This window comes from Zootoca vivipara, chromosome 16 (genome assembly GCF_965207765.1).
Source record: "Zootoca vivipara chromosome 16, rZooViv2.hap1.1, whole genome shotgun sequence".
Lineage (NCBI taxonomy): Eukaryota > Metazoa > Chordata > Lepidosauria > Squamata > Lacertidae > Zootoca > Zootoca vivipara.
The window spans coordinates 1711487-1736864 of record NC_142599.1 but is presented as its reverse complement, the minus strand read 5'-3'; the positions used below and the strand labels follow the sequence as shown (position 1 = coordinate 1736864).

The 25378-nt window shown below is 41.7% G+C and overlaps 1 protein-coding gene across 26 annotated transcripts in view; it reads right to left on the bottom strand.

Annotated features, from left to right (window-relative positions):
• CLIP1 (CAP-Gly domain containing linker protein 1) overlaps positions 1–25378 on the bottom strand; it is a 99270-nt gene that overhangs the window by 30542 nt on the left and 43350 nt on the right. For 11 of the 26 annotated variants that reach the window (XM_088659422.1, XM_060269433.2, XM_035099336.3 and 8 more), the window contains 10 exons: positions 19629–19733; positions 16463–17407; positions 14604–14720; positions 13428–13485; positions 13198–13281; positions 12242–12398; positions 7353–7518; positions 6589–6804; positions 1845–4130; positions 557–694 (listed from right to left, as the gene is read on the bottom strand). In XM_088659422.1, the coding sequence (XP_088515548.1) occupies positions 557–694; positions 1845–4130; positions 6589–6804; positions 7353–7518; positions 12242–12398; positions 13198–13281; positions 13428–13485; positions 14604–14720; positions 16463–17407; positions 19629–19733 (4272 nt within the window). The remainder of the gene's footprint in view (positions 1–556; positions 695–1844; positions 4131–6588; positions 6805–7352; positions 7519–12241; positions 12399–13197; positions 13282–13427; positions 13486–14603; positions 14721–16462; positions 17408–19628; positions 19734–25378) is intronic. The other 15 variants (XM_088659431.1, XM_088659430.1, XM_088659425.1 and 12 more) reach the window with 3 other exon arrangements.

Sequence of the window (25378 nt, the reverse complement as noted above, 5' to 3'; positions counted from 1 at the left end):
AGGCGCCACCACCGAGAAGGCCTGAGAAACTGCCTGAGATCTTGGAGAATTGTCACCACTCAGAGTAAAAAGAATGGAGACCTCTGTCTGACTCTAAATAAACCAGCTTCATTTGTTCTGAGAGGTAAAATTATTTACAGATACCACCAGAAGATACACATTCTCTATAATGTTCAGCACACTGGGGCAAGAAAAGGGGAAAGTGAGTGGCATTCCCTCTACCAAAGGCTACCAGAATTTAGGTTCTGACCATTTTTGTCATTTGATAACGAAGAAGCTGCCTTGTACCAGGGGAGAATCTACCCAGTAACGTCTGCTCTGAATGGCAGTGGCTTCTTCCTCATAATCTGCTATATGGCCCCTTTTCTAAAATGGAAATGCCAGACATTGGACTTGGGACCTCCCACATACAAAGCACCCATTCTGTCACTGAGCTAATGGCCCCTTCCATCTCATGGTGACTGGATTCACCGTCCCAGCTATCTGCAGGAGATATTTAAGAACCAGGTTCTCCAGCTCTGAGTGACACAAACAGCCAGGATTTGGGTTTGCTTACCTCCTTCTGCAGCTTCTGATTCGCCTGCCTGGAATCCTCCAGTGAGGTCAAAGTTTCCATCTTCTCTTTATGAAGGACTTCCTTCTCTTTGGTCACCTGCTCAACTATCTGCAAAGCATCTTCTGCTGTTTGTGCAGTCTACAAGATAAAAAGCCACATCAAATCCTGTGCAAAACCATACCAGACTCTGGATACAAATTTATAGATTGCCTACTCCACAGATGGTTCCTCAAGGCAATGGGATTTCTCTTTAGCAGCATGTAAACTGACTGCAAGCTGCTTGCTAGTGTGTAATCACAAGCACTCCATTTCTACGTGTGTTTGCATTCCAGAACTTTGCAAAATATATTGAATTAAATCTATCAATCATCTTATTCCATGCACAAATTACAGTCCCATGCTAGTGTCAGTCTTCAGGTGAGACTGGCAGCCCTAATTATGCCATCCTTTTGAATTTCGTTTATAAAAAAAAAAGTAGTTCCAGCAATATTCACTACCAACAGATTTGTCATTTACCCTCTTTGCATTTTCATAGTACTGAGATATCAGGACAGCAGCCCTGCATCTGAATTTGGCAGAAAACACTGAAGTTAAGAGATGGGGGCAAAATTGCGGTTGAAAACTTTTAGTACTGTGATAAATCTTTTGGGGAGCAAAGCAAAAGCTTCAGACCCAAGCAAGATGATCTGAAATAGTCCTTGGTATAAAAACTTTATGGTTTATGAAGCCCAGGGAGGAATGTCTCAAAATTCCATTTTGTGCTCAGTTGGTAGAGAATGCAAAGCGTACTGTGAATAAAAAGATAACAGACATTGCCAAATCCTTTGCCACAGAAGCAATTCTGCTTGGACAGTGAGTGTCCTGCTGCCTTTTATCCAATTAAGAGTAAGAAGGCTTTGGAGGAAGTTTTAACAACTAATTTTTGGATAACAATTTAAGTGTACATTTAATAAGGTTACATGTGCCAATGCACATATGTGTAATTTTAAGCTCCCACAGATCTGGAAACCTGCCTTTTTATTCACAACTGAAAAATTGCCTTGCAACATTCAATAGCTGTGAGGCCCTTGAAAGTTGGCTGTGATATTTTCTCCTCCCCTGCCAGATTCTTACAGCAGTTGAGAGGTTTTTTTGATATTCACAAAGAGGTGAGCAAGATAATTAAGGAGGGTGTTCAGACTGAGCCAAGGTGCCGGATCGTGCAAAATTAAGTGCAGACACCGAAACAAGTGAAGTTAGTGCTGGGTGTTAGTAGCTATACTTGACTGATTTATCAGTGTCTCGATACCTCAAATCTTTGCATTGCCGCATGTGCCTGAAGGTTCTCGAATTCTTTCAGTTTCAAGATAAGCTCATCCTTTTCTTTCTGGAGCGCCAGGTTTTTATTCTGAGATGCCAAGAGGCTGGCTGACAGCTCACTGTTGGCCTGTGCTAGAAGTGTTACCTCCTCATGAAGCTTATAGTAGTCTTCAGAGAACTTTTCTTTCTCTTTCAATATTTCTTCTTTTATTGTGATCAGATGTTTCTGCTCGGAAAGCAGAATCTCATTCTCCTGAAGAAGTTTAACACGTTCCAGTTCAGATGCTTCATGGCTGGAACGGAGATCTTCTAGGATCTTGGAGACGCAGCTGTGCAGTTCCTGGAGCTCAGCTTTGGACTTTGTCAATGCCACAAATTCACCCTTCAACTTCTCAATATTGGATGCCAGCTGATCTGTTTCAACCCTAAGGATCTCCTTTTCCTTCATAATCTCCTCCAGTTTAGATTCAGATTTTAACTTCTCTTGTTTCAGCTTATCCCTCTCAGTCAACAGCTCCTTGTTTTTGGATGTTAGCTGTTCCTTCTCACTCTCTAACTGGCTGACACTGTTATGAAGCTGTGTGTTCTCTACCATAAAGGACTCTTTTTCCAGTTTCCTATTGTCCCGCTCTATTATCAGATTATCATGGACCGTTTTGAATTCTTTACTCAACTTTTGACATTCCTCTTGCAACCGAACTTTCTCTTGGCTCAGTAGCTCTTTCTCAGAAGAACTACTTTTAAATGAAGCTGCTAACAGTTGCTTGGCATGAAGCAAAGCAGAATACTCATTTTCTAACACTGTTTTGGCACTCTGGGTCTCTTTCAGGATTTTGGACAGTTCACATTTGTAGCTGGCAAGCTCTTGGTTTTCTTCCGTTTTTTGGTCAAGCTCTTGCTTCAAAGTTTCAACACTGCCCTGGAGTCTGGCCTTCTCTTGAGTGAGCACCCTCTTTGCAGAGATGTCCAATTCATGCTTCCTCTTCAAGTCACATAGGGCTTTGGTCACAGACTGCTTCTCTGCAAGAAGCTCAGCACATTTTGCCTCCAGAGTGGCCTTTTCCTTCAGAAGGTTCTCATTGTGCTTCTTGAGCTTTGAGGACTTCTGAGAAGTCAACTCCTTCTCTGCGCTAATCTGGCTTAGTTTTTCATTCAGCATCCTCTCCGTAAGAGTGGCATTTTCAGAGACATTAGCCAGCTTTTCAGAAAGGGCCTTGTTTTCATTCAAAAGCTCTTCTCTTTCACTCGAAAGCCGCCTCTCAGCAGAAAACAAGGCTTCCTTTTCTTGCAGTAGCTGAATACATTCAGAGTCTGTTGACTCCCTACTGGCCTTGATCTCGTCTAGGAGCTTTGAAAGGCTGGCATGAGCAGCCTGCAGTTGAACCTTGTCTTTGGTCACCTTTTTCAGTTCCTTATTTGCTGCTTCTAGATCAGTGTGCAGGCCTTCACTTTTCACATCAAGCTTCTGCTTTTCATCTAGAGCCTGCTCTAAGCTTTTACGCAGCTCTTCCTGGCTTTCCAGGAGAGTCTCCTTATCTGACTGCAGATCCTGGCTAGTCTGCAATAGATTATCCCTTTCTCTTTTCAACACCACATTTTGGTTTTCGAGATCCAAGTGTTTCCCCAAGAGCGAGTCCCTCTCAGCAGCCAGGGAAGTGACTTCTTGAAGCAGCTCCTTTTGGTCCCTGGCCATGTCTTCATAAGAACTCTTTAGCTTCTGAATGACGTCATCCTTATCTTTGAGAAGAGCAGCATTTTCCTCGGAAAGCTTTCTCTGACAATCCTGGAGCTCTTCCCTTTGGCAGACATGCTTCTGACATTCCTGTGCCAAGGCATCTCTATGGGTCTGGAGCTCATCCACCTGGTGGAGGAGAGCCGCCTTTGAGGTGCGTAGAGCATCATTCTCTCTAGTTATTTTAAGAAGATCATCTTGGGCTGCCTCTATTTCTAAGAGCAACTTTCCTTTCTCGGAAATTAATTCATCGTTTTTAGTTTTTTCCTGCTGAGTTTTATTCTCAGCTTCTTGTTTCTCCTTTATGATTTTTTTGTTCTCCAGGTTAAGTTCTTCATTCACTGTCCAAAGCTTTTCCTGATCTTGTTTTAATAACCCAATCTTGGACTCCAACTCTACAAGTTTTGATAACAAGGAACCTTTTTCTAATTTTAAAGCATTCCCCTCCTGTGCCAAGGTTTCTTTCTCTGATATCAAAGCCCTCATCTCCTCTGACATTAGTTCAATCTCTTTTCTGGCTGCTGCTAACACAGAGGTTAAGGACTAAAGAAACAAAGGATGGGGAATAGGGAAACAAAAAACAAAAAATGAAGTCAAGCAGACTAGTGCAAAGTGTGGATTAAAGATCAATAGCGGTACTGTTGTTGTTTTTTTAAAAAAACAGAAGTATATAATGACACACACAGCCCTGCTGAATACTTCCAAATCCTTTTGAATGCTAAACAAATGCCATTATATTGAAATGTCTTAACCTCACAAATTGTATAGTTTGTATAATTGTATAAATTTTGAGCTCACAAATGATCACACAGCAAACTATCAAATGAGTGCTTAAGGCAATGCAGCAGCTGGAATATAGAAGGGGATTCTAGATAGATAAAAGCTCTAATCGTGTGTTTGCCAAGGCAGGTAAAACTCTTAACTTATTTAAAGGCAGCAAGATTAGATTCTTTCGCTCAATTTCAACATCTGCTGCAATGTCAAAATGAAATTTATATTTCAACATGAGCAGTAGCGATGGCACAATCTTTGGCCTACTCTTTGAAGTTGAAATATAACCCCCCCTTCCAATTTTGAGAGGAAAGAAGTGTGCTTCCATAAGGAGAAGCAGATAGCTCAGTTGGTAGGGCATGAGACTCTTAATATCAGGGTCATGGGTTTGAGCCCCACCTTGGGCAAAAGATTCCTGCATTGCAGGGGTGGACTAGATGACCCTCGTGGACCCTTCCAACTCTATGATTCTGTTATAATAGCTAATGGTAAAAGTGTCCCATCCTTAAAATGTATTTTCACCAGTTTGTGAGCTGGCTGTCATTCACTCAGCACCAATTTAAAATGATTTTTTCTGAGGTGTTAAAGTCCTACAATGGTAGTATTATTGAAATGTCAAAGAAAGGGGAAAAGCTCAGTAGTCTCAAAGTTTAATTTATATCAGCTTTGGTGACAATGAAAATCCATCCTTTGGAATATGGCAATTTACAGCTGGATTTCAAGCTTTTCTCCCCTATGTGGAGAGCATTTTATATGTAGCTTATTGTAGTAATTAAAGGCAAATGACCATATAGTATTGGATTTCAGCTCACAGCCCTTTGGCCTGTGTGTCAACATATACATATGCAGCTACCAGTGTAATAAAACATACAGCTCAAAGCACATAGGCAATGCATAGGAGAGGAACGCAAGGAACAATGTCAAGGAAATGCAAAAAATAAAATTTAAGCTATTCAAGTCACACTAAGGACAATGTGGAACATGGAGAGCTTTTTGCAGGATATCAAGCAGTAAGAAATGCCAGTAAAATCCACCACCTCTGAAGCTTGTTTTGCCACTTCAAATGGGATAAGGGATTTTTAAGCATCCAATGAATTTTTTTTTTTAAAAAAAGTAAAGTCAGTTACCTACAGCATAAGGGAATGAGGAATTACAGGGCTAGAAATGATCTAGAATACATTTACTTCCTATGTCATTGAACTGGGCCTAATTGCATTTAAATTTATTCTTGGGAAGACTTTGTCCTTCTTGTAAATTTTAAAAGTAATAATACTGGGCATATTGCATCCTCTGAGCAGCTTCTCTTTCTATCTGATCATTTTTATTTTTATTTTGTAAAATTTCCCCATGATTGCAGGTCTTAGCTTCCTTTCTTGCATCTAATTCTTTGGAAAGAAAGGACATAAAATCTGTAGCCAACACCTGAGAATTACACTGGCCTGATGAACAAATACAAAACCCCTAATGCTCAAGTGTTGGTCACCTCTTGAGATATAAATTAGCTAACTAGCATTGCCACTAAGTGATTTAGTGACCCATAAGGCAGTGCTAGGCTTCATTTTGGAAGTGTCAACATCAAAGCCTCTTTCCAAACTGTACAGGAGTTCTTGTTCCCAGTGGTGGAGGAAGCCTCTTGGGCACCTGGGGTGGGGCGAGGAGAGGGTGGGGCGAACCGTCCACAGGGGTGGGGCAAACTGCCCATAGGGACGGATGGAATGGGGCGCACGGCACCCATCCCCCCGTTGTTTGCTCGCCTGCCTCCTCTAGCCATCCCGTGACTCCCGACCCAGGGAGCGGGGTGATCATGCCCGGCTGGGGAGCACGATCTGGTTTAGTGGCCCAGCTGGTGTTGAGGCCTGCCTGGGAGGCGTGATTTCTTTGGTGTGGCCTGGCCGAGAGGTGCGAACTGGTGTAGATGTGCCTGGGCGGATTTTGTCACACACACACCCCAGGCATGATACCTGGGGTTGCCCACACACCCCACACATCCCTTGCAATGCACCTGCTTGTTCCATTGGGCTTGGGAAGCCAAAGTTCAGTCTGAAAAGGTACCAGTCATACAAAAGTGGCTCAAAATTTGATGCCTTTCCCATGTCAGCTCAATGGGCCAGCCAGCTATGGACATATATTGACTTAAAAGAGCCATCAAGCAAGTGTAGAGTTTGGGACAGTGTAATTGAGCCACCAAAAATGTCCAAACTTTGGCTACCTGTTTCAGAGAAATACACACCTTTGCATGCTCTGCTTCCTTTTTCAGCTCCTTGGTCTGTTTTTCTAAGTCACTGTTCACCTTTTGTGCAGCTGTCAATAGCTGTTGTGTTTCCTGAAGTTGTTGCTTAAGCTCCTTGATGGCTGCATCATGCTTGGTGGCCATCTCTGAATGTGTTTTTTTGTGCGTTGTCTGCAGCTCTTTATACTGATTTTGGCCAGCTGAAATTTTCTTCTCCTGTGAACATAGAGAGCCAAGGTTGAGCACAGTGTCCTGCTCCCTTCCTATACAGCTAGCCATGGTGCTCTGCAATTGCTTTCTCACCATGGAAGAGCACATTTTTCTTGAATTAGAGCTGAAAGAATAGCTGTGCTAAATCTAGGGTAAGCAGGGTCTTTGAAGCCTTGTGGTTTATTAGGTGTATAATAGGTTGTTGGTGTGTGTGTGTGTGTGTGTGTGAGAGAGAGAGAGAGAGAGAGAGAGAGAGAGCTTGAAGTAAGTAACATTGGTGTAATGGTTTCAAAGAGATGAAGTGTCAGCATCAGCAGCAAAGCAGCAATGTTTTGCAACATAAATATCTCAAGCTACAGAACGGCTAATTAGGTTTGAATTTTTTATAGAGAGAGAAATTGAGTTAGCCGGAGCAGTGATGCATTATTCTTCTCAGCATTACTATTTACTTGATCCATCAGTAGGGAGCAATAATGCTTGTGCTGGCCTGTGGTTGCTTCCTGGCTACTGAAGCCCTGGTCACTCTGGAGAGATGCCCATGCAGCTGCTCTTACCAGGCTGCTTAATTTGTCCTGCATCTTTTGCAGTTCAGCCCGATGCTTTTTGTGCACTTCCTGTTGCTCCTCTTCAGCTTTACGTGTCACCTGCTCCACATTTTCCTGCAGCTGAGAAGCTCTCCCACTTGCCTTGGTGAGCTGAAGCTGAAGCTCCTCTAGTTGCCTAAAATGAATCATAACCAAAAAGAGCGAGTCAGCATTGCAACTCTTGGAAGCCTGTGCTTCATGACACAAAAGAATTATCTTCCTTTAAAAAAAAGTCCACCTCCTCTGGGGAAGCTTTTGGTTTAACTGCTTACTCCTTACCCAAAACTGAAACCAAGTCCTAATACATGTCACCAGTGATTTTTCTAGAAAAAGAGGTGCCAGAATTCACCATGAACTCCGAGAATGGCAGTGGCACCAACCTGAGAGGTGCCAGAACTGAGTTCCCCCAAGTTCCTGCTGCCAAAAAGCCCTGCATGTCACTATGTGTCTGTTCTTAACCTTGCTTTCCCCTTTCCTCCCTCCAATGTCTTTCTCTCCAAGAATAGATGGTAAAGTCCATAGGGCAGCTGGTTGTTTTTATACTGTGACCATGTTGCTTTTTAAGGCTACGGTACAAAGGACAAAAACAATTTGAATTTTGCTTACATACTTTTGAATTTCAGGGCGAATGGCAGCAGACAGTGCAGGTATCACTACCCACTGATTATACAAGTGGACATGTGAAAATGTTTTGCAGAAGAGCAGTAGGGCAAAGAGGGGCATATGCTTCCATTTTCTACCTCCCTCTGCATTCCCTTGCCATAATTACAGATGCAAACTAGACACAGGTTTACAGAGAGTTCAAGAAAGCTTCAAGCCTCGAGCTAAACAGAAGCAAATAGAGTAAAAGAGCCTGGCTGTTATATCAGACCAAAGGCCAGTCTGGGAAGCCTGCAAGCAGGAAGTCAGTCCCATCCTACTGTTGTTCTCCAGCCATTCTTATTTAGACAAGCCAACCTTATCATTACTATGGAAAACCCCAAAGAAAGTTTACCGAAAGTGACTGAGGTGATAAAAGAATTTGGACAAGTGGCTGGTTTTCAAATTAAGTGTAAAAAAACAAATTTGTGAGTTAAAAATATGGGGCTGGAGGGGAAAAACGAAATTCAAAAAATCACTGGATTAGAGGTGAAGAAGAAAGTCAAGTACTTAGGGACTTGGCTAACGGCAAAGAAAATAAACCTATATTAGGATAATTACGTTAAAACTTGAAATGAGATAAAAAGAAATTCGGAAATTTGGGTTAGACTACATCTCTTTTTTGGGGGAAGAATATCCACAATTAAGATGAATGTCCTTCCAAAAATGATTTTTTTTGTTTCATACTATTCCGGTGTTAGGGGGAATGCACTGCTTTAAGGACTGGCAACAAGACATTTCAAAATTCATATGGCAAGGGAAAAGACCTAGGATTAAGCATGAACTATTAACTGGTGTTAAGGAGAGAGGGATTTATTCCTTGCCTGATCACAAATTGTATCACGATGCAGCATGCCTAACTTGGATCCATGAATGGGTAGTACTGCAAAACACAGACCTGTTGGACATAGAAGGGTGTGACAACCGTTATGGTTGGCACGCATATTTGGCCTATGACAAGGTGAAAATCCACAAGGGTTTTTTGAATCATATGATAAGAAAATCCTTTTACAAACTATGGGTTAAAGATTTACTCAAATCGAAAACCCCTTAGTGGCTTTCCCTATAGTTAGGGGGGGGGAACATGAAAGAGAACTGGGCAACTTATAAAACCTTGCTGGAATAAAAAGATAATAAATTAAGCCTAAAGAAATTTGAGGAGATCCGAACACAACTAACTGACTGGCTCCAATATTTTCAACTTAATGAAATATTTAGAAAAGACAAACAAAAAGGTTTCGCAACAGAGTTACCAAGATTAGAGAAAGATTTAATTCAATTGAAAGAAAATGTATAAACTCCTCCATGATTGGGTGGGAAGTCAAGGTGGAGGAGGTAAAATCAGCTATGGTTCAATGGGCCCAGGATTTGAGTTATAATATCAAAATGGAGGCTTGGAAAGACTTTGGAAGGTAGATAAAAAATTCACCACGTCATAATCTGATGAAAATGTTTTATCGATGGTACCTGACTCCAGCCAAATTAGCCAAAATGTATAAAAAAAGATGGAACGTTTGCTGGAGGTGTAAGAAGTCAGAAGGTACAATGCTACATATGTGGTGGAACTGTGTGAAAGTTAGAGAATTCTGGAACATTATATATAATGAACTTTTAAAAATCTTTAAATGTTCATTCCAAAAAACCCCAGAAAACTTCCTGTTTGGAATCACGTATGATGAAATCCTGAAAAATTCTAGAAGAATTTTCATGTATGCAACAATGGTGGCCAGAATTTTGACAGCAAAAAAAATTGGAAAGGAGAAGTGATACCCACCAAATTAGACTGGCAGGTGAAGATGATAGAATATATAGAACTAGCCAAAATGACTGGAAGTTTAAGAGATGATTCAAACCAGAGTTTAAATAAAGAATGGAATGTCGTTAAAGAATATTTAAAGATACATTGTAAAAATTTAAATGCTTTGATGAGTCTATTCCAGGCATCCTCAAACTTAATCATTATTTTAGGTGTGAAAGGTGTGGTTTTTTGATAATTTTTTATGCTAGATCCCTCCCTGATGGGACAAGGTATGTTGTGCCCAAATTTGTTGCAATGCGGTTCAGCGGTTACGGTGAAAGGCTGGGACAGGCATCCCCAAACTTCGGCCCTCCAGATGTTTTGTTGGACTACAATTCCCATCTTCCCCAACCACTGGTCCTGTTAGCAAGGGATCATGGGAGTTGTAGGCCAAAACATCTGGAGGGCCGCAGTTTGGGGATGCCTGATCTAGACTGAACCTTGCAAGACAATATGGAATACAAATAAATTAAGTGATAATAAAAATTAAGAAGTATGAAATAAAAAATGAAGCCTAGGAAATATAGTGGGATGAATGGAAGTCAAAGGAATCTGTGGAGCTTTTTCTTGTTTGTTTGTTCTTCGGTGTTGTTATGGCTTTTTTAAAATCCTTTGTTTGTTTTTAAAGTATTGTTTCAATAAAGTATTTTTTTAAAAAAAATAGACAAGCCTACCCAGATGTTTAGAAAGTTTGTATGAGTTTAAAACTAATTTAGTTTTACTCTATTGCCATTTTAACCTTTTGTATGTTTCTAATTATGGTTGTAAAAACATTTGTGGTTATTTTTTGTAAACCGATTTGAGGTTTCTTCCCACAGTCAAGTGGTATAAATTTTATGAAACAAATAAATCCATAATATTGGTATCTAGAGGCTTCCACCTCTGATCCTCCATCAAGATTAATAGCCATGGATAGCCTTATCACCCATGAATCTGTCTAATCAAGCCCCTTTTAAAGCCATCTAAGTTGGTGTCTCCCACCACTGCTTATGGCAGCAAATTTCATTGTTTCAGCTAAGGCTAAGCACAAGCCATATGGTTCTCTTCAGTTTAACTTTCAGCCCTGCACACAGCTCTCTGTCCCCAATGCACGCACAGTTCGCAGTTCTGGACTGCTTTCAGATTGGGAGGGTGGGGATTTAAAAAACAAACAAACAAAGAGTTTCCTGCTTACCCCTTTGGCATGCAGGAAATCATTCCTGGCCATACCCTAGATTCCTTGGCAACCAGCATGTCCACACAAGGGACACCTATTTTGCTGGGGGCAGAACGATAAATATTTCTTCTGTTGAAGCAGACTATTTGTCCATTTAACCTAATACCGCTCTATAGGTCTCAATCCAAAGGTCTTTCCCCACCTGTGCTGCTGAATATCATTCTAACTCCATCTTGGGGAGGGAATGTAGCCCAGTGCTAGAGTACATGACACATTGGGCTGGGCAACATCTGGTTTTCAACATTGTGATATATCACCAGCTAACCATTGTGATATAGTAATATATCACGATGTCTGAAATAACACTGAGAAGGGCTGAAAAAGTGGCTGGGCTGTGGAGGGAGGAGCGACCAGCAGGGAAGGAAGGAGGTTGCCTGCTTGCTCGGGCGAAGGAGCTCCTGCTCCCTCCCTCTGCAGCCTGGCCTCAGCAGAGGGGAGCCTGAGAACGTGCTCCATCTGCCTGCCTGCACCTTTGCCTTCATTCAAGCAAGCGGAGTGGGTTGCTTCTTCCCTCCTGGTTGGTTGCAGGAAGAGCAACCAACCAGAAGGAAAGAGGCAGCCCGCTTGCTCAGGCAAAGGCAAACACACAGGCAGGTGAGCAGCCACTTGGAGCTGGCAATAAATTGTGGCTCACCGGCCGCTGCCAGCACAGTGGAGGCAGGCAGGCAGCTGGGAGTTAAATGCACTGCGCTGGGAGTGGCTAGGAAGCCATGATACATTGCTAGCTCAAAAAGTCTGAAACCCATATCGCAATCTGAACTTCATACCAGTTTCAGACGATAAACTGAAATATCACCCAGCTCTAATGACATGCATGCAGACTGTTCCGTTTCCAGGATCTCCAGGCAGGGCTGGGAAGGACTTCAACTTGAGGAAGTTTTCTGAACCTGAGATGCCAAGAACTGACTTCCGCAGGTGCTCTGCCACTGAGATCCCCACCCACCTTGCCCTAAGGTTTGCTTTGCTTACTAGCCAAAATACATGCAACAATCAAGTTTTTTCCCTTTGTTAATGTTGCCCACATTCCTTGGGCTGAAATCAACAGCACAGTTGAGAAGTATTATAACTCAAGAGCCAGATGCACAACTAAAGAGAGTTTGGTTAAGATGAACTCATCCTCCTCAAAACAAAAAGAAATCAGAGAAAAGACACAGCTCCTGGCAACCAGGTCAAGGATAGCAGGAAGCGCCAGGAAAGGTAAATTACTTCTCTTTTTGCCGGAGATCATCATTCATCCTTGTAAGCTGTGAAGAACTGTCTCCCGATGATTTCATTATTTCAGCTATATCATTTTGGAGTTTGGCTTTAGCCTCAATCAGTTGGTGTTCTCTCTCTTCTCTTTCTTTCATTTTCTTCTCCATGGCTGAACAAGGAAGAAAAGTGATCAACCAAGTACATAAACAGTATATTCAAAAACAAACTACATGCCCTGAAAACGTAAGAGATGGAAAGCATAAACTTTAATGTAAAGCAAGGATCTATCTATCTAATCTCCAAGCTTGCAGCTGACTTCAAATGGAAAGTTACATGTGGAGTTTCAAACTTGGAATTGAATGTAAAAGACGACAAAAGCTTTGACCAACAGGATAAATAACAAAAAAGCAAAAGTCTATCTGGTGTTAAGCAACTCTGGAGAAATCCTGCAAAAGAAAAACTTGTTTTTTCAGTGGAGGCAGGACAGAATAAGAGAGGGGCTTCTCCTGCTAGTATGAAAGATAGTTTGCAAAGCCCCGTCTCTGAGGGTGCATGGGAGGAGCTGACCATCATGAAGGAGAGGAGTATCAGCAAGTCCAGAGGCTGAGGAAAGTTAGCAGGAGACGAGGGGTCATGGGATGGGGATCTGACTTTCCAGCAATGTTGTCTAGATCTAGGGTGGGGGCAAACGTCTAGGCAGCAAGAAGGCTGAACTTCAAGATCTAGGCTTCGTTTTCAAGAGGCCAGATGTCACATGCCCTGTGATAGATTTCTTGATGCTGTTTTTAGAACTGTCTTTCAGGTTGCATTAAAGGTAAGATAAAATTACCAAAAGTAAACCTGCAACATTCCTTTGTTTGTCCAGAATTTATGAATAAAATAAAATGTGCCACATGTAATGGTTGGAACATCACATGAAAATGTACCATAAAAAACCCCAATATTTCAAACTAGTCACCTTCTCTTACCTGCCAAGTTAGATCTCAGCTGATCCAGTTCAGATGACATGTGTGCAAATTGTTGTTCTTTTTGGTTTAGTTTTTCAACAGTTTCTATGGGAATAAAACGTTAGCATTGGTCAGATTTTTAAACAAGGTCACATTACAATTAGAGTAAGGCATGTATGATAAAAGGAAGCCATTCTGTCTGTCTGCCACACTCATTTAAAAAGATTTAATTGCATTCTTGGGAACCATACCTTGCATAGATTTTTGTATACTTTCTGCCTCATCACCAGCCTCAGTAAATTTTTCTTTCTGGAAGATAAAAAAAACCATATTTAGCAATCTAGCTTAATATGGTAAGGTACTACATTGATTTTTTTTAAAAAGATCTAATTGGTTCAATACACCTTTAAGCCAACAACACAGGATTCTTCGCAGCACCTCACTCTTCTGTAAAGGGCATGTGAAAAGGACATGCAGCCACCTGAAAACTGTGGACAACACAATTACCTTTGCTACAGACCAATGGAGAAAACTCTGACTTGGTGTATTTTGAGTTTGAGAGAACATTTGGGAAGCAGAACTCCTCCTTATTTTGTGTTAAAACCAACAGCCTTGGGTTTTCCTAAATCTGTAACATGTGGGCTGTTGCACAGACAGATGCCTGTACCCTATTGCATGGTGTGCTGTTATTAAAAAAAACAAAAACATTATGGGCCATGTGTTGCTATAACACTTTTCTTGGGTCTGTGGCAATTGCCACTTAGTTCAACATCACACCTATCAATAAGTGCACAATAGATTGGGGGTGGAAGGCAGGAGGAGCGAGTACATTGTTGCTTCCATTTTCAGATATAAGCGTCTGTGTGGAGCGTCAGCCACTAATGGATCTGTCTTTGCTTTCTGTCAGATGCTCATAAGAGGCTGCAGCCCAGCACTGGGACCCAGGCTTTGTATGCAACTAATTGTGCTGCAGACAGTATAGAAAGAGCGGTGGTCTACTCTATACCATGCAGCTTCCTAGGTTAATAAAATATTGAGCTTTTAATACTCCAAAAATTGCAGTGACCCTGAGACAGACAGACAGACAGACAGACAGACAGACAGACAGACAGACCGGCAACGTGTGGACCATGGGCAACAAATGGGAAGCAAAAGACATGGCTCTTGCCCAGAAACAAACAAACCAGGAGAACCAAACAGATGCTGCAGAAAGGCACTTCATTATGTTTTTAGGATTTACTACAGGGCAACATTTCAAGCCACAGAGTTTTAATCAACAAGAGAGCTAATAGTTTCCTGTCCAATTTTGCCAAAGACACAGGTGGATGTAAAGATGACTAGATCTGAAACTTCCAATAAATCCCCATTATAAAAGCCCCAAAGCAAAGCTCAGGAGGGTGCAGGTGAAATTTCCAACAGCTACTCACCAAATCTTCAAGCTCCTTTTCCAAAGAATCTTTAAGTTGATTTATTTCACCCAAGTGATTTTCAAGATCAAGAATCTTTTGCTCTTTCACTTGTAGTTCTTTGACCAGACTAACAGCCTAGCAAGGATGATTATGTTGTGTGAAAATAAAAGAGTTACAAAAGGACAAAACAAAGGAATTTGTTGAAGTATCAAATAATAATAAAAAGGAGGTGAAAATAAACAAAATCCATGAATATAAACTAAACAGAAAATGGTATGTAAACTAAATTAGAATTGTGTTCAAAAGTATCATGTATATTTTCATTTTTGCATTAGGAATATAATCATGATTACTGAAATTTTTAAACTGTCGTAGTTTTAGGCTCCAATACTAAATACTAAATGCCCAGTCCACTGAAATTAACGGGGCCTACTTCTGATCTTAAGATGGTGCAAGTATTTGCTTTGATCACACTGTGAAACAATAAGCATTTGTGACATTGGACATACATTCATTCCCATGACTGAAATTATGGTCAATTGCATAGATCATGAACAACCTTCTAATGATAAAGGTTCAACTTGCAGGAAATCTGCAATTCCACAGGACTTTAAAAAACAACTGATGCCTGAAAGGAACTATGTAAAAGCTAGTATCTAAGGAAGGCATCCCCAAACTGCGGCCCTCCAGATGTTTTGGCCTACAACTCCCATGATCCCTAGCTAACAGGACCAGTGGTCGGGGAAGATGGGAACTGTAGTCCAAAACATCTGGAGGGCCGAAGTTTGGGGATGCCTGATCTAAGGTATCATGTGAGGAGGTTTTGTGATAGGGCATTACAAGCACTGTTATTCTGTTACTTGTGAAAGAAGGAAACCTGCTAGCTATTTGCTCTAGTTGGATCTTGTAAATCTTGAGAGCACCTGGTGCTACAGCAGTGCTAAAGCTAAGCAGGTGTCTACATGATCAGTAGCTGCACAAAACACCACTAGGAGGCCTGCATAAGTAAGAATAATAAATAACTGGGAAAATCAAAACCTATTTTTTTCATAATTCAATAAAAACAACCTCTCCCTCTTAAAGATCTTTCACCTATCTCAATAGGGAGATAAAATATTTCAGTTGTTGCTATATTATTATTATTTTTATACTGCTTATATGCCCAAATGGCTTCTTGGTCAAGGCACAGGATGGAGGGAGAGCATTGGAGCCCAACACTTACTCTGCATCTCACCCTGGGCAGAAATCCCAGGAGCCAATAAGCAGTTCTGGCAGACTCTGAACTCTGTAGTTGCAACAAGCAGATTTCTAGACTGGATTAAAACTCTGGTAGTTTGCAATACAAACAGGAAGTGTGCTCATTGCTGCCTGAAAAGTTAACACATATACCAAAATAGTCCTCAAAATAAAAACGCATCTAGCCCACCATCCTATTTTTCCATAGTGGCCAACCACAAGCCCACAGCAGGCCCATAAGGAAGACATGGGCATAAATGCATTTTCCTGCTGTTGCTTCCCAGCAACTGGAATTCAAACGCACACTTCCTCTGAACCAGCAGGTAGCACCTGGCCATCATGAGTAGTAACTATTGACATTTATCCTTCAAGACATTGCCTAATCTCAATCTAAAACCATATAAACTGTGGCCCTGACAGCCATCTGGGGGCAGCAAACAACATAGTTTATGCACTCCGTGAAGGATTTTGTTCTGTCTGCCCACTGATAGATATGTTTTATGTCTGGATTTTTAAAAACTCATCACAAAATAGTATTTCATAACACCCTTTCTCTAAGAACAGGCTATCACAAAACAGCATAAATAAAAGATTTTAAAAATGAAAAATAAATAAATAGATGGATGGGTGTTGGTACAAACCTGGCTACTTTCATTATTCCTGTCATTCTCTAAACTCTGTATCTTTTTTTCCGCTGCCTCAAGCTCCTTGCTAAGCTTCTCCAGCTCCAGTTTACCTTCAGAACTTGCCATCTGAAGAGCATCTAGTTCCAGGAGCTTTGTCTCAGTGCCTTTGATCTTTGCTTTAAGATTATCAATCACCTTGGCTTGTTCTGTGCACTCGGCCTGGAGCCCCTCTAGCGTCTTTACCTTTATCTCGGCCTCCTGTAACTTGTTGAGAGTGTCTTCCATTTCCACCAAATGCTGATCTTCAGCACTTTCTAATTTGGTGTTCAAGGCCTCCAAACTTCTCTCCTTGTCCTCTGTGACTTCCAGCAGCTTCTTGTTCAGAGTTTCAACCTCCTTCAGGAGATGCAGCTTCTCATTTTCTTGCTTCAGTTTCAGGTTTGATGTTTCGCGCTGATGCTCCACTCTCATCTTCTCAATCTGGGTCTTGAGCTCTGCAAATTCAGCGGTCTGAGCCCCAACTCCTTTGCTGAAAGAGGTCTTCAGCTCTTCCATTGCTTGATGATGTGAAGCAATGGCAGACTCCAGCTTGGATTTCCATAACTCAATCACATCTGAATTCTCCTTGTGGGCAGTATCCAGCTTCATTTTCAGGGACTCGTTCTCTTTCAACATCTTTTCATTGGATGCCAACAAGGTTTTAATTTCTTTATGGCATGACTCTTCACTGATTCCAAGCTTCTCTTTCAATGACTTCATCTCATCCTGGTGCTCCTTGCTTAGCAATGCCATCTTTTCTTGCAGTGTGCTGATTTCTTGTAGCAGGGAGAGAGAAGTGTCCACATCGCTGACTGGCTTACTGGACTCTAATCTTGCTCGTAGCTCAGTTACTTCTTTCTGCCGCAGTACTAGATCTCTTTCCAGTTCCATGATCCTAGATTTTTCTGATACAGTGGCCACCTAGCATTAGAAGTATTTAAAAAAACAAAAAGAGGGGAGAAATGGTTAAAACAGTGGGTTTCATTTAAGAGTGGAGGGATTTGCTGATCACCTCCTCAGGACAGTAACTTGGCTTTTCTAGCACTTCCAAGGCAGGGTTTCTGGAAGGTTAACTAAATCTTGGCAATCTATTTTAAATTCTACCTTTGGTGATATTGCAAATTGAAGTCAAGGAATGCTAAATTAAAAGCTACTGAACACGTGCCTATAACAGCTTCATGACCATCATTTTTTTAACTATGTCCTCCAAAAGGACATAGTTCTCAGGTATATTCAAACTTAGACTTTAGCTCCAACTGATCTGTAGGTTATCTGACTGAAGTTAGTGAAAATACAAAACAGGTTAAGTCAAAAGCTTAGAACGGCAGGTCTTGCAGGTCTTATCAAAGTTTGAGAACCACCTCTCAGAATCCTTTTTTTAAAAAAGAAAAGAAAAAGTGACTGTATTGTGAGGAAATGTCATCTAAAATAATAGCTGAAAGTCATTATTTTATACTGATCTCATGAGGCTGAAAATGGGGGTTTAGAACTCTTAAGTTCATAACACATTTTACTTGAGAGTTTGGAAAGCACAAGGCAGATCTAGCTCCGGCTGGAGCTGGAGGCAGAATGTGGTCATGGCCCTTTCAACCATACTAAAAGGGGCCTTAGACTAACATTTCCTTTACATTTTTAGGAATATACTAAAAATGCATACAGTGGAACCTTGAGTTGCGGACGTAATCCGTCCCGGAGGCACATCCACAACTCAAAGCATTCACATCCAGAAGTGCTGCGTCTGCGCACGCACAAGGCACGATTTGGTGCTTCTGTGCATGCGTGAGCAGCGAAACCCGTTCCGGTACTTCCGGGTTGCCAAGGGACGCAAGTTGAAAAGACGTGACCTGAAGCGGACGCAACATGAGGTATGACTGTACGTGCTGGATAGGACTGATTAAGTGTAACATCCAGGATGGTGAAGAAGGCTGTAAAGCATCTAGAATGAATGAAAATAATCTTTTCATAAAATCCTGGGTGTGGTAGACAGACAAGACTTTCCCTTCCCAGCCCTATAAACTAAGCTACCTCCATCCAAACCCAAGCTCGCTCTAAACTTTGAGAAATCTTTCCTTTCCCCCCCCTCTCCCCATGAGACTCTGAACAAGTGTCATGTGCTAATATTTGGACACTGGCACTTTTCTGACAGGGATGAAAATGATCCATTCAGTTAAGAGTCTTCTTCAGATGCAAAAGAAAGATGATTTGATAAGCTGCAAGTACGTTTTGGAGCAGAACGCAGCAAGTTGACATGCCTGAAGTTAAGAATCTGGTTTTGACCTCCAGAAGTGAGATGACTAACCCGCAGAGGCTCAAAGTTAAAGGAATGCTTCAGGTTCTAGCCACAAACTATTCCATTTCAAAGCAAAATATTCAAATAAAAGTTGTGTTATGTCTGCTAAAAAGTACAGAACAGAAGTTCAGGGCACAGCTACAAACATTTTCAAACCCAGACTGTCTGAAGTGATCCAGATTCGGATGAAGCACCAAGAGAGTAGGGGGAGAGTTTGCCTCATCTATCTTTACTGTCTTCAGCAGAGCTCTTATTGAAAAGAGCTTAAGGACTGGGGCTGCTGCTTCTAACCAAGACAAATGACAGCGTGTGTAGAAATGGATAACGATACAACTCCATCCCCTCAGGTTCTTCACAAAAGGCCACGTTTCCGTACAAGCCCCACAAGTAACCAAAGGGGCACTGAGCTATCCAATAACTTTTAAAGCACTTTCCTTACAACATCAATCACTGCAGGAAGAATCACCACTAAACTGAACCAAAACATCGAAATTAGTATTGACAACAAACTATTTTATCATCAGCTGAGGAACGACTGTGTAGATTTGCAAGGTCTTCGCTCACTGTGGATGTGCTTTTGGATGTGTTATTCTCTACTCTTTCATTTGAAAGTATCTTACCTGGATTTTGTTACAGTAAGAAAGCCATTTAAAGAAATTAATTGTATGTTTAATTGTACCCAACACCACTGTACTCTTAACAGTGTAATGGCAGCAGAAGAAAGGGTGACATATCCGATCTTCTCCCCAGACATCTTATGCCCATTCAGCTCCAGCCTCAGAACCTTCCCCATCACAAAAAAACCAAAACCAAAATCAGGTCTTGTTCATTTAAAACAGTGAAGTTCATTACCCTAGTGTCTTCTAACTCCCTCTGGAGTTTCTCAGCTTTGGTCTTTTCAAAGAGCAGGCTCTGTTCAAGCTCCTTAATGCGCGCATGCTCCAGTTTGGTCTGCGTCTGTTAGTAAAAAGGGAAAGGAAGAGAACACAACAGTGCCACCATCACATGCCAGCACAAGAGGAAAGAGGAGCCACATGCAGGGTGTGCCACCAGTTGTCTTCTACCAGTGATGAGCAGCAAAAGAGCCACGTGGGTAACGAAATCAAAAAAGAAAAAACAAACAAGGTGATGTTGCAGGTGAGAAAGACCGACTTGAAAGTGTAACAACAAATGGCTGATATGTTGAGAGAAAAGATGTGCACACAGAGAGACAAAGGAGCATGGAGAAGGAGAAGGAGAAGGAGAAGGAGAAGAAGAAATGGCAAGGTAAAGTCATGCAGCCAAAGTTATTTATCAGTGTGACAATTATCAGCACACATTAGAATAGTTAATGCTTTGTAAGATGCGATTCAAATACCTGAGGGCAAAGACTTGTTCTGTGCTGTTCCAGAGGGCAGGACTACATCTATGGCCTCCACTAAGTTATTGGAGAAGAGATTTTGGCTGCACTTCTAAACAGCAGGAGTAGTTGGGCAATGGAACTAATTAACTACATGGGCTTCTCCCTCGCTGGACCTCTTCAAGACAAGGCTAGGCAGCCATCTGCTGGGGATGCTCTTGCTCTGGAATCCCTACATCAAGCAGGGGACTTGATGGCCCTTCAGTACTCCCTACAACTCTCTGAAGCCCTCCTTCACCCCTGCAAGACTGTATATCTATCAGACTCCTGGGGTTCACTGTGAAATGTTGACCGGCTTTAAAAAATAAATAAAGGCTTGTGGCAGCAGGCAAAATATCCACTCACTTTCTGCTTATGGAAAAGTCTGAATGCATCCCTAGAGACTTACAAGCTTTTCTGCTCATGGTCTTGCTGTACTATTAAGTTTCTACTATTAAGAGAAGAGTAGAAGATTTGAGATTCACTTGTCACCCACGACGCAGAAATTGTATGAATTGGCATTCCAGATTTTTCTAAAAAGGGTGTGTGTGTGACTAAAGGTAACTTGGATTCGTTCCAAAGATTGATCTAGGGTTTCTCAGGGGCATCTTATTAGTGAATTACCACCGGATGTCCACCAAAAAGAACTGCTACAAAATTGATCAGAAGTGGTAAAAGGTAGGAAGCCCCTTCCCCAAGGCAGATAGCTGGAAATTGCTTCAAACAAAAAAGTGATGCGGGAGGATTTGGGGATTTTGTTATGTTAAGAGACACAATTGCCTTGAACAGGTATAATGTGACATGCCTAGGAATCTTGACCATAAACAGGTGCTGCCACCTGTGGAAGATCAAAACATTCACAATGACACTATCTGGCAAGTCCCAGGTTTCCTCTAAGAGGGTCTTGCAATCCCCACATGCCTTCTCCTTTCCTTCTCGGCCCAGAGAGGCCATGGGAATGCATAGTGGCAGCAGCCGTGAGCAGGAGGAGGCAGGCTCATTTGGGGAGGGGAGCACTACATGGCACCTTGTCCAAGGGCCGCTTCCAAACCTGGAACCAGGACCAGTGAGGGGTCACGGACTAGGGCATCAATAACCATCTTTGAAGTGGACTGCAAGGAAAACCTAGTTGCTGGGTCAGTACCAAACTCCTTGTTGAACATTGAGAAGTTATTTTTGCCTATAGAAGCCATTTAATGCTCACCTCTTTTGCGGCAAGGTCTGAAGCCTTCAGTTGCTGATTTAACTTAGAATACAGTACTTAGGAACAGAATACAGTCTAAGTACGCTTCGATTTGAGTACTTTCAGTTCAAGTACTCCGTGGACCCGTCTGGAACGGATTAATCCACTTTCCATTACTTTCAATGGGAAAGTTCACTTCAGGTTAAGTACGCTTCAGTTTAAGTACAGACTGCCGGAGCCAATTGTGTACTTAAACCGAGGTCCCACTGTACTTGTAAGCAATGTCTGCTTTTAGTACAGGCACATAAGAGAGCTCTCCAAGAAAGCCCCGCATTTTATATAGCTGACAAAAGTATTTAGCAGTTATTTACCTCATGACTAGCATGCCAGGTAGAGGAGTCACCTCCAGAATTAATTACTGGGTGTGAATCTGGAAGGTCTGGTTGAATTTGGCCCCCCCTGAAGGCCTGGCAGACTTAGCAAGATCCAAGAGAAGCTGCTTGTTAAAAGGTACCTTTGCTGTGAGCACCTAAGGCCAGTCCTGAACATGCAGCAAATGAGGTGGGGATTAGGGGACAGAGTCCTCCTGAGAGGGTGTCATGCTGTTGAATGCACAGCTGGGTGAGACAAAAGAGGACCGTTCCCAGTGGCTGCACCCAGGACGCCCTGGAAAGGGCAGTCGGTCCCCTCCTGTTCTTCACCACTTACCAAATGCCATTTTTATTAAAGCAGGCTTTTTTGTTGATGAGGCAGACAATGTTTCTTTGATTTTTCAACAGCTGACACCGTCCCTTTTTTGTAATTATTTTATGAAACAGCAGTATTTTATTTTATAAACTGCCCTGAGTGGTATTTTTACACCAGAAGGGCAGGGTATAAATGTTTCAAATAAATTGATTTGAAGAGCTCAATTAATAGAGAACTCGTTTTTTATGTTTAAATCACAAATGAGGAATGGCTAACAATGAGGTATGGCTAACTTTTTACCACTTGCAGCACAGAATATTTCAACCAACGGGAGTTAGAAAGTGAGTAAAACACGGTGTTGGCAGAGCATCTCTGAAAAGTTTCACCAGAGAGCAGCCATAGCTCAGTACAAGGCAGCTTGTACAAGATACATTTGTGGTGATGGGACAATAACAGACGCAATAACCAGCAGCCACCATCTCTAGTATACCAACTGGAAAAGATCAGTCAGTTTCAACACGTTCCAAGTATACCCCAAAATTGGATGAGACGTATTTCTTTTTATTACCTGCCATTTAAATATCACTTTTCTACAGCTGTGTATAACTATTGAAGTAGCTACATATCATTAAAATAAATTAATTAAAACAATATTACAATCAGTAACACTAAAGAGGAGGTAGAAGCAGAACAATTAAGGCAAGTTTTTTTAAAAAAAATCTAAATGCCTACTAAAATAAATACTTCTTAACAGCTCACTTAAAGTAGGGGTGACTGACCCTGGGGCTTGGAGTCCAACAACATATGGAGGGCCACAGATTACTCAACCCTGATCTAAAGGCAGGAAAGGAAACAAAGTGGCTGACTTGAGCTCTCCAAAAAGAATTCCATAACTGTGGTGCCACTGCTGATAAGGCCCTGTACTTAGTACGTGCCAACGGTATGGCCCATGGAGGTGACCCAGAGAGTGCCTCTGAAGCTGCTTAAGGACTCAGGCAAGTTCATATGGGCAAACACAGCCCTTCAGGTAACCTGGTCCGGGATCCCTCCTTCCTCCTCCTACAAGGGGTCAACAGTGTCCCCGTGAAAAAGATGGTCCTCTCAATAGAACCATCACTGGACTAGATGTAAATCATTGCAGTGTCTGACTCTTCAGTTTCCCAGATAAAGAAAGGAGCAAGAAAAACGGGATCTAAATGAGTCACAGGCTGAGTCCTTGTTCTCTTTCTTCATCTGCATACTGCTGAGCTTGTAAGGCAACCCTGCACAAAAGCACCCTGGAAAGACAGATCAAATTCTTCCATGGGCAATGTATGCTAACAAGCAATGCACGCAGCTAAAGATAAACTAGCTATGAACTTTACTTCCAATTGGCTTCACGTGATAAAAATCCAAAAATTAGTTACCAAGAAGAACTGTTAAGAAGAAATTACCTTGTACTACTGGGTTTTTTGGGGGGAGGGGTGGGGGTGGAATTTGGTCCCATGTATGGCATTCTCTTCTAAATTCTGTTTTAAATTTGCCTGTAGGCAAATGATAGCTGTACAATTTTTTTAGTTTACTCACGGAAATGTGAGATTATGCTGAATTATGCTTTCCTCCAAGGGATGTTTCTCAACACAGCTAATTTTTTGAGGTGTTGTTTTCAGTTTTACATCAATGGCTCCCATTTCTCGAGATCTGATACAAATCAGAAAGAGGCAGGGATGAAATCTCTAGAAGAAAAGCAGCTGCCCTTGTATCTTACTTGCTGCAAGTAATATGGACATACACAAAATTGGGAGTATGGAAGAAAATATTTTTTAAAAATACACTCTGGTTTTGAAGTGTGAGGCCTGCAGTTACAAAAAATATCTCACCAATATGTGTAACAGGCCCACTATTTTGGGCCCTCAATATAAAATCTATAACTTTATTTCTGCATAAAAACTCCCAGAGGAGCAGTTGCATTAGTCGATTGTAAGGGGGGGGAATCAGTGTCCTTTAGCACCTTAAAAACTTAACAAATTTATTTTGGAATAAAGTTTCATCATGCAAAGTGGACTCCAGGACTCTTTCTTCTTTCTGCATAGAGCTGACAAGCTTTTTACTAGCTGTTGCCTTGTGCTTCTCATAGCAGTTTGGCCTTCAGACACTGTAAGTCAACAAGGCAGTTTTTCCTCTCAATGCCATGAAAACCTTCATGCCCTAAATGTATGCAATTAAAGGTAAAGGTAAAGGGACCCCTGACCATTAGGTCCAGTCGTGACCGACTCTGGGGTTGCGCGCTCATCTCGCATTATTGGCCGAGGGAGCCGGCGTACAGCTTCCAGGTCATGTGGCCAGCATGACAAAGCTGCTTCTGGCAAACCAGAGCAGCACATGGAAACGCCGTTTACCTTCCCGCCATAGCGGTTCCTATTTATCTACTTGCATTTTTGATGTGCTTTCGAACTGCTAGATAAATGTATGCAATTATGTTGCTGTAAATGCAAAGGAGCAGGTCCCATCAGACAACTAGGGAAAGTATTTCTGCACTAGCACCTTTCTACTGGTACAAACTGGAATAAATGGGGTGGTGATCATTCCAAATCCCCTGGCCTATGAGGCTGAGAACCCTATAAAATGTGGCATCAACCTTTTAGCAAATGCTCAGATAAAAAGCCAACAGCTTCCCTGAAAAGCAAATACGTCTATGCGGCTACATTAAAAGTGAAAGGAAGCGACCAGCATATAAAAGATATCAGAGCCTGAGGGAAGCACAAAGTATCCAAAAAAGAAAAGGGGGAAAGGGACAGATTGCATGCAGATTTATTTGAACACCCTATGGCCTGATTTTGAAGAACAGAAGAGACCAAGTTTGCTACACTTAGCTCTGTGCAAATGGAACATGGAAGGACGCACAGCTGAAAACAAGCTCCATATTTCTATTTTCTTTCAGTTCTGTCCCTGGGGATCTTAGAAAAGCCGCTAACTTTTTTCCTTTTGCAACAATGGAGAATCTTCCATGTAATGAAGTGAAACTATTTCTCTAAAACATTGAAAATTGAACAGGTGTGGGAAATATGCTAAATGAAGGTTAAATTTTTATCTTCTCCTTTTTGCCTTTCTCTCTTCTCATGGAACATGGGAGTTTCATCTCCTGAACTGCCATCCACTGAACATATGTCAGAGCTCCTAGGCTGGCCAACAGAATTTTGGTAGAGGCTGAGCGTTCTGGTGGTTTTAAACAGAACCCAGGATTAACTGCCTACAAAAAAAGATCACAAGGCTTTAGAATTAGGGGCACTCTATTAAGCTTGGGGACTGGGTATAAAACACAAACCAAATCTATGAACACAGCATTATTTTTTAACAAGAATTGCACAAGATCCT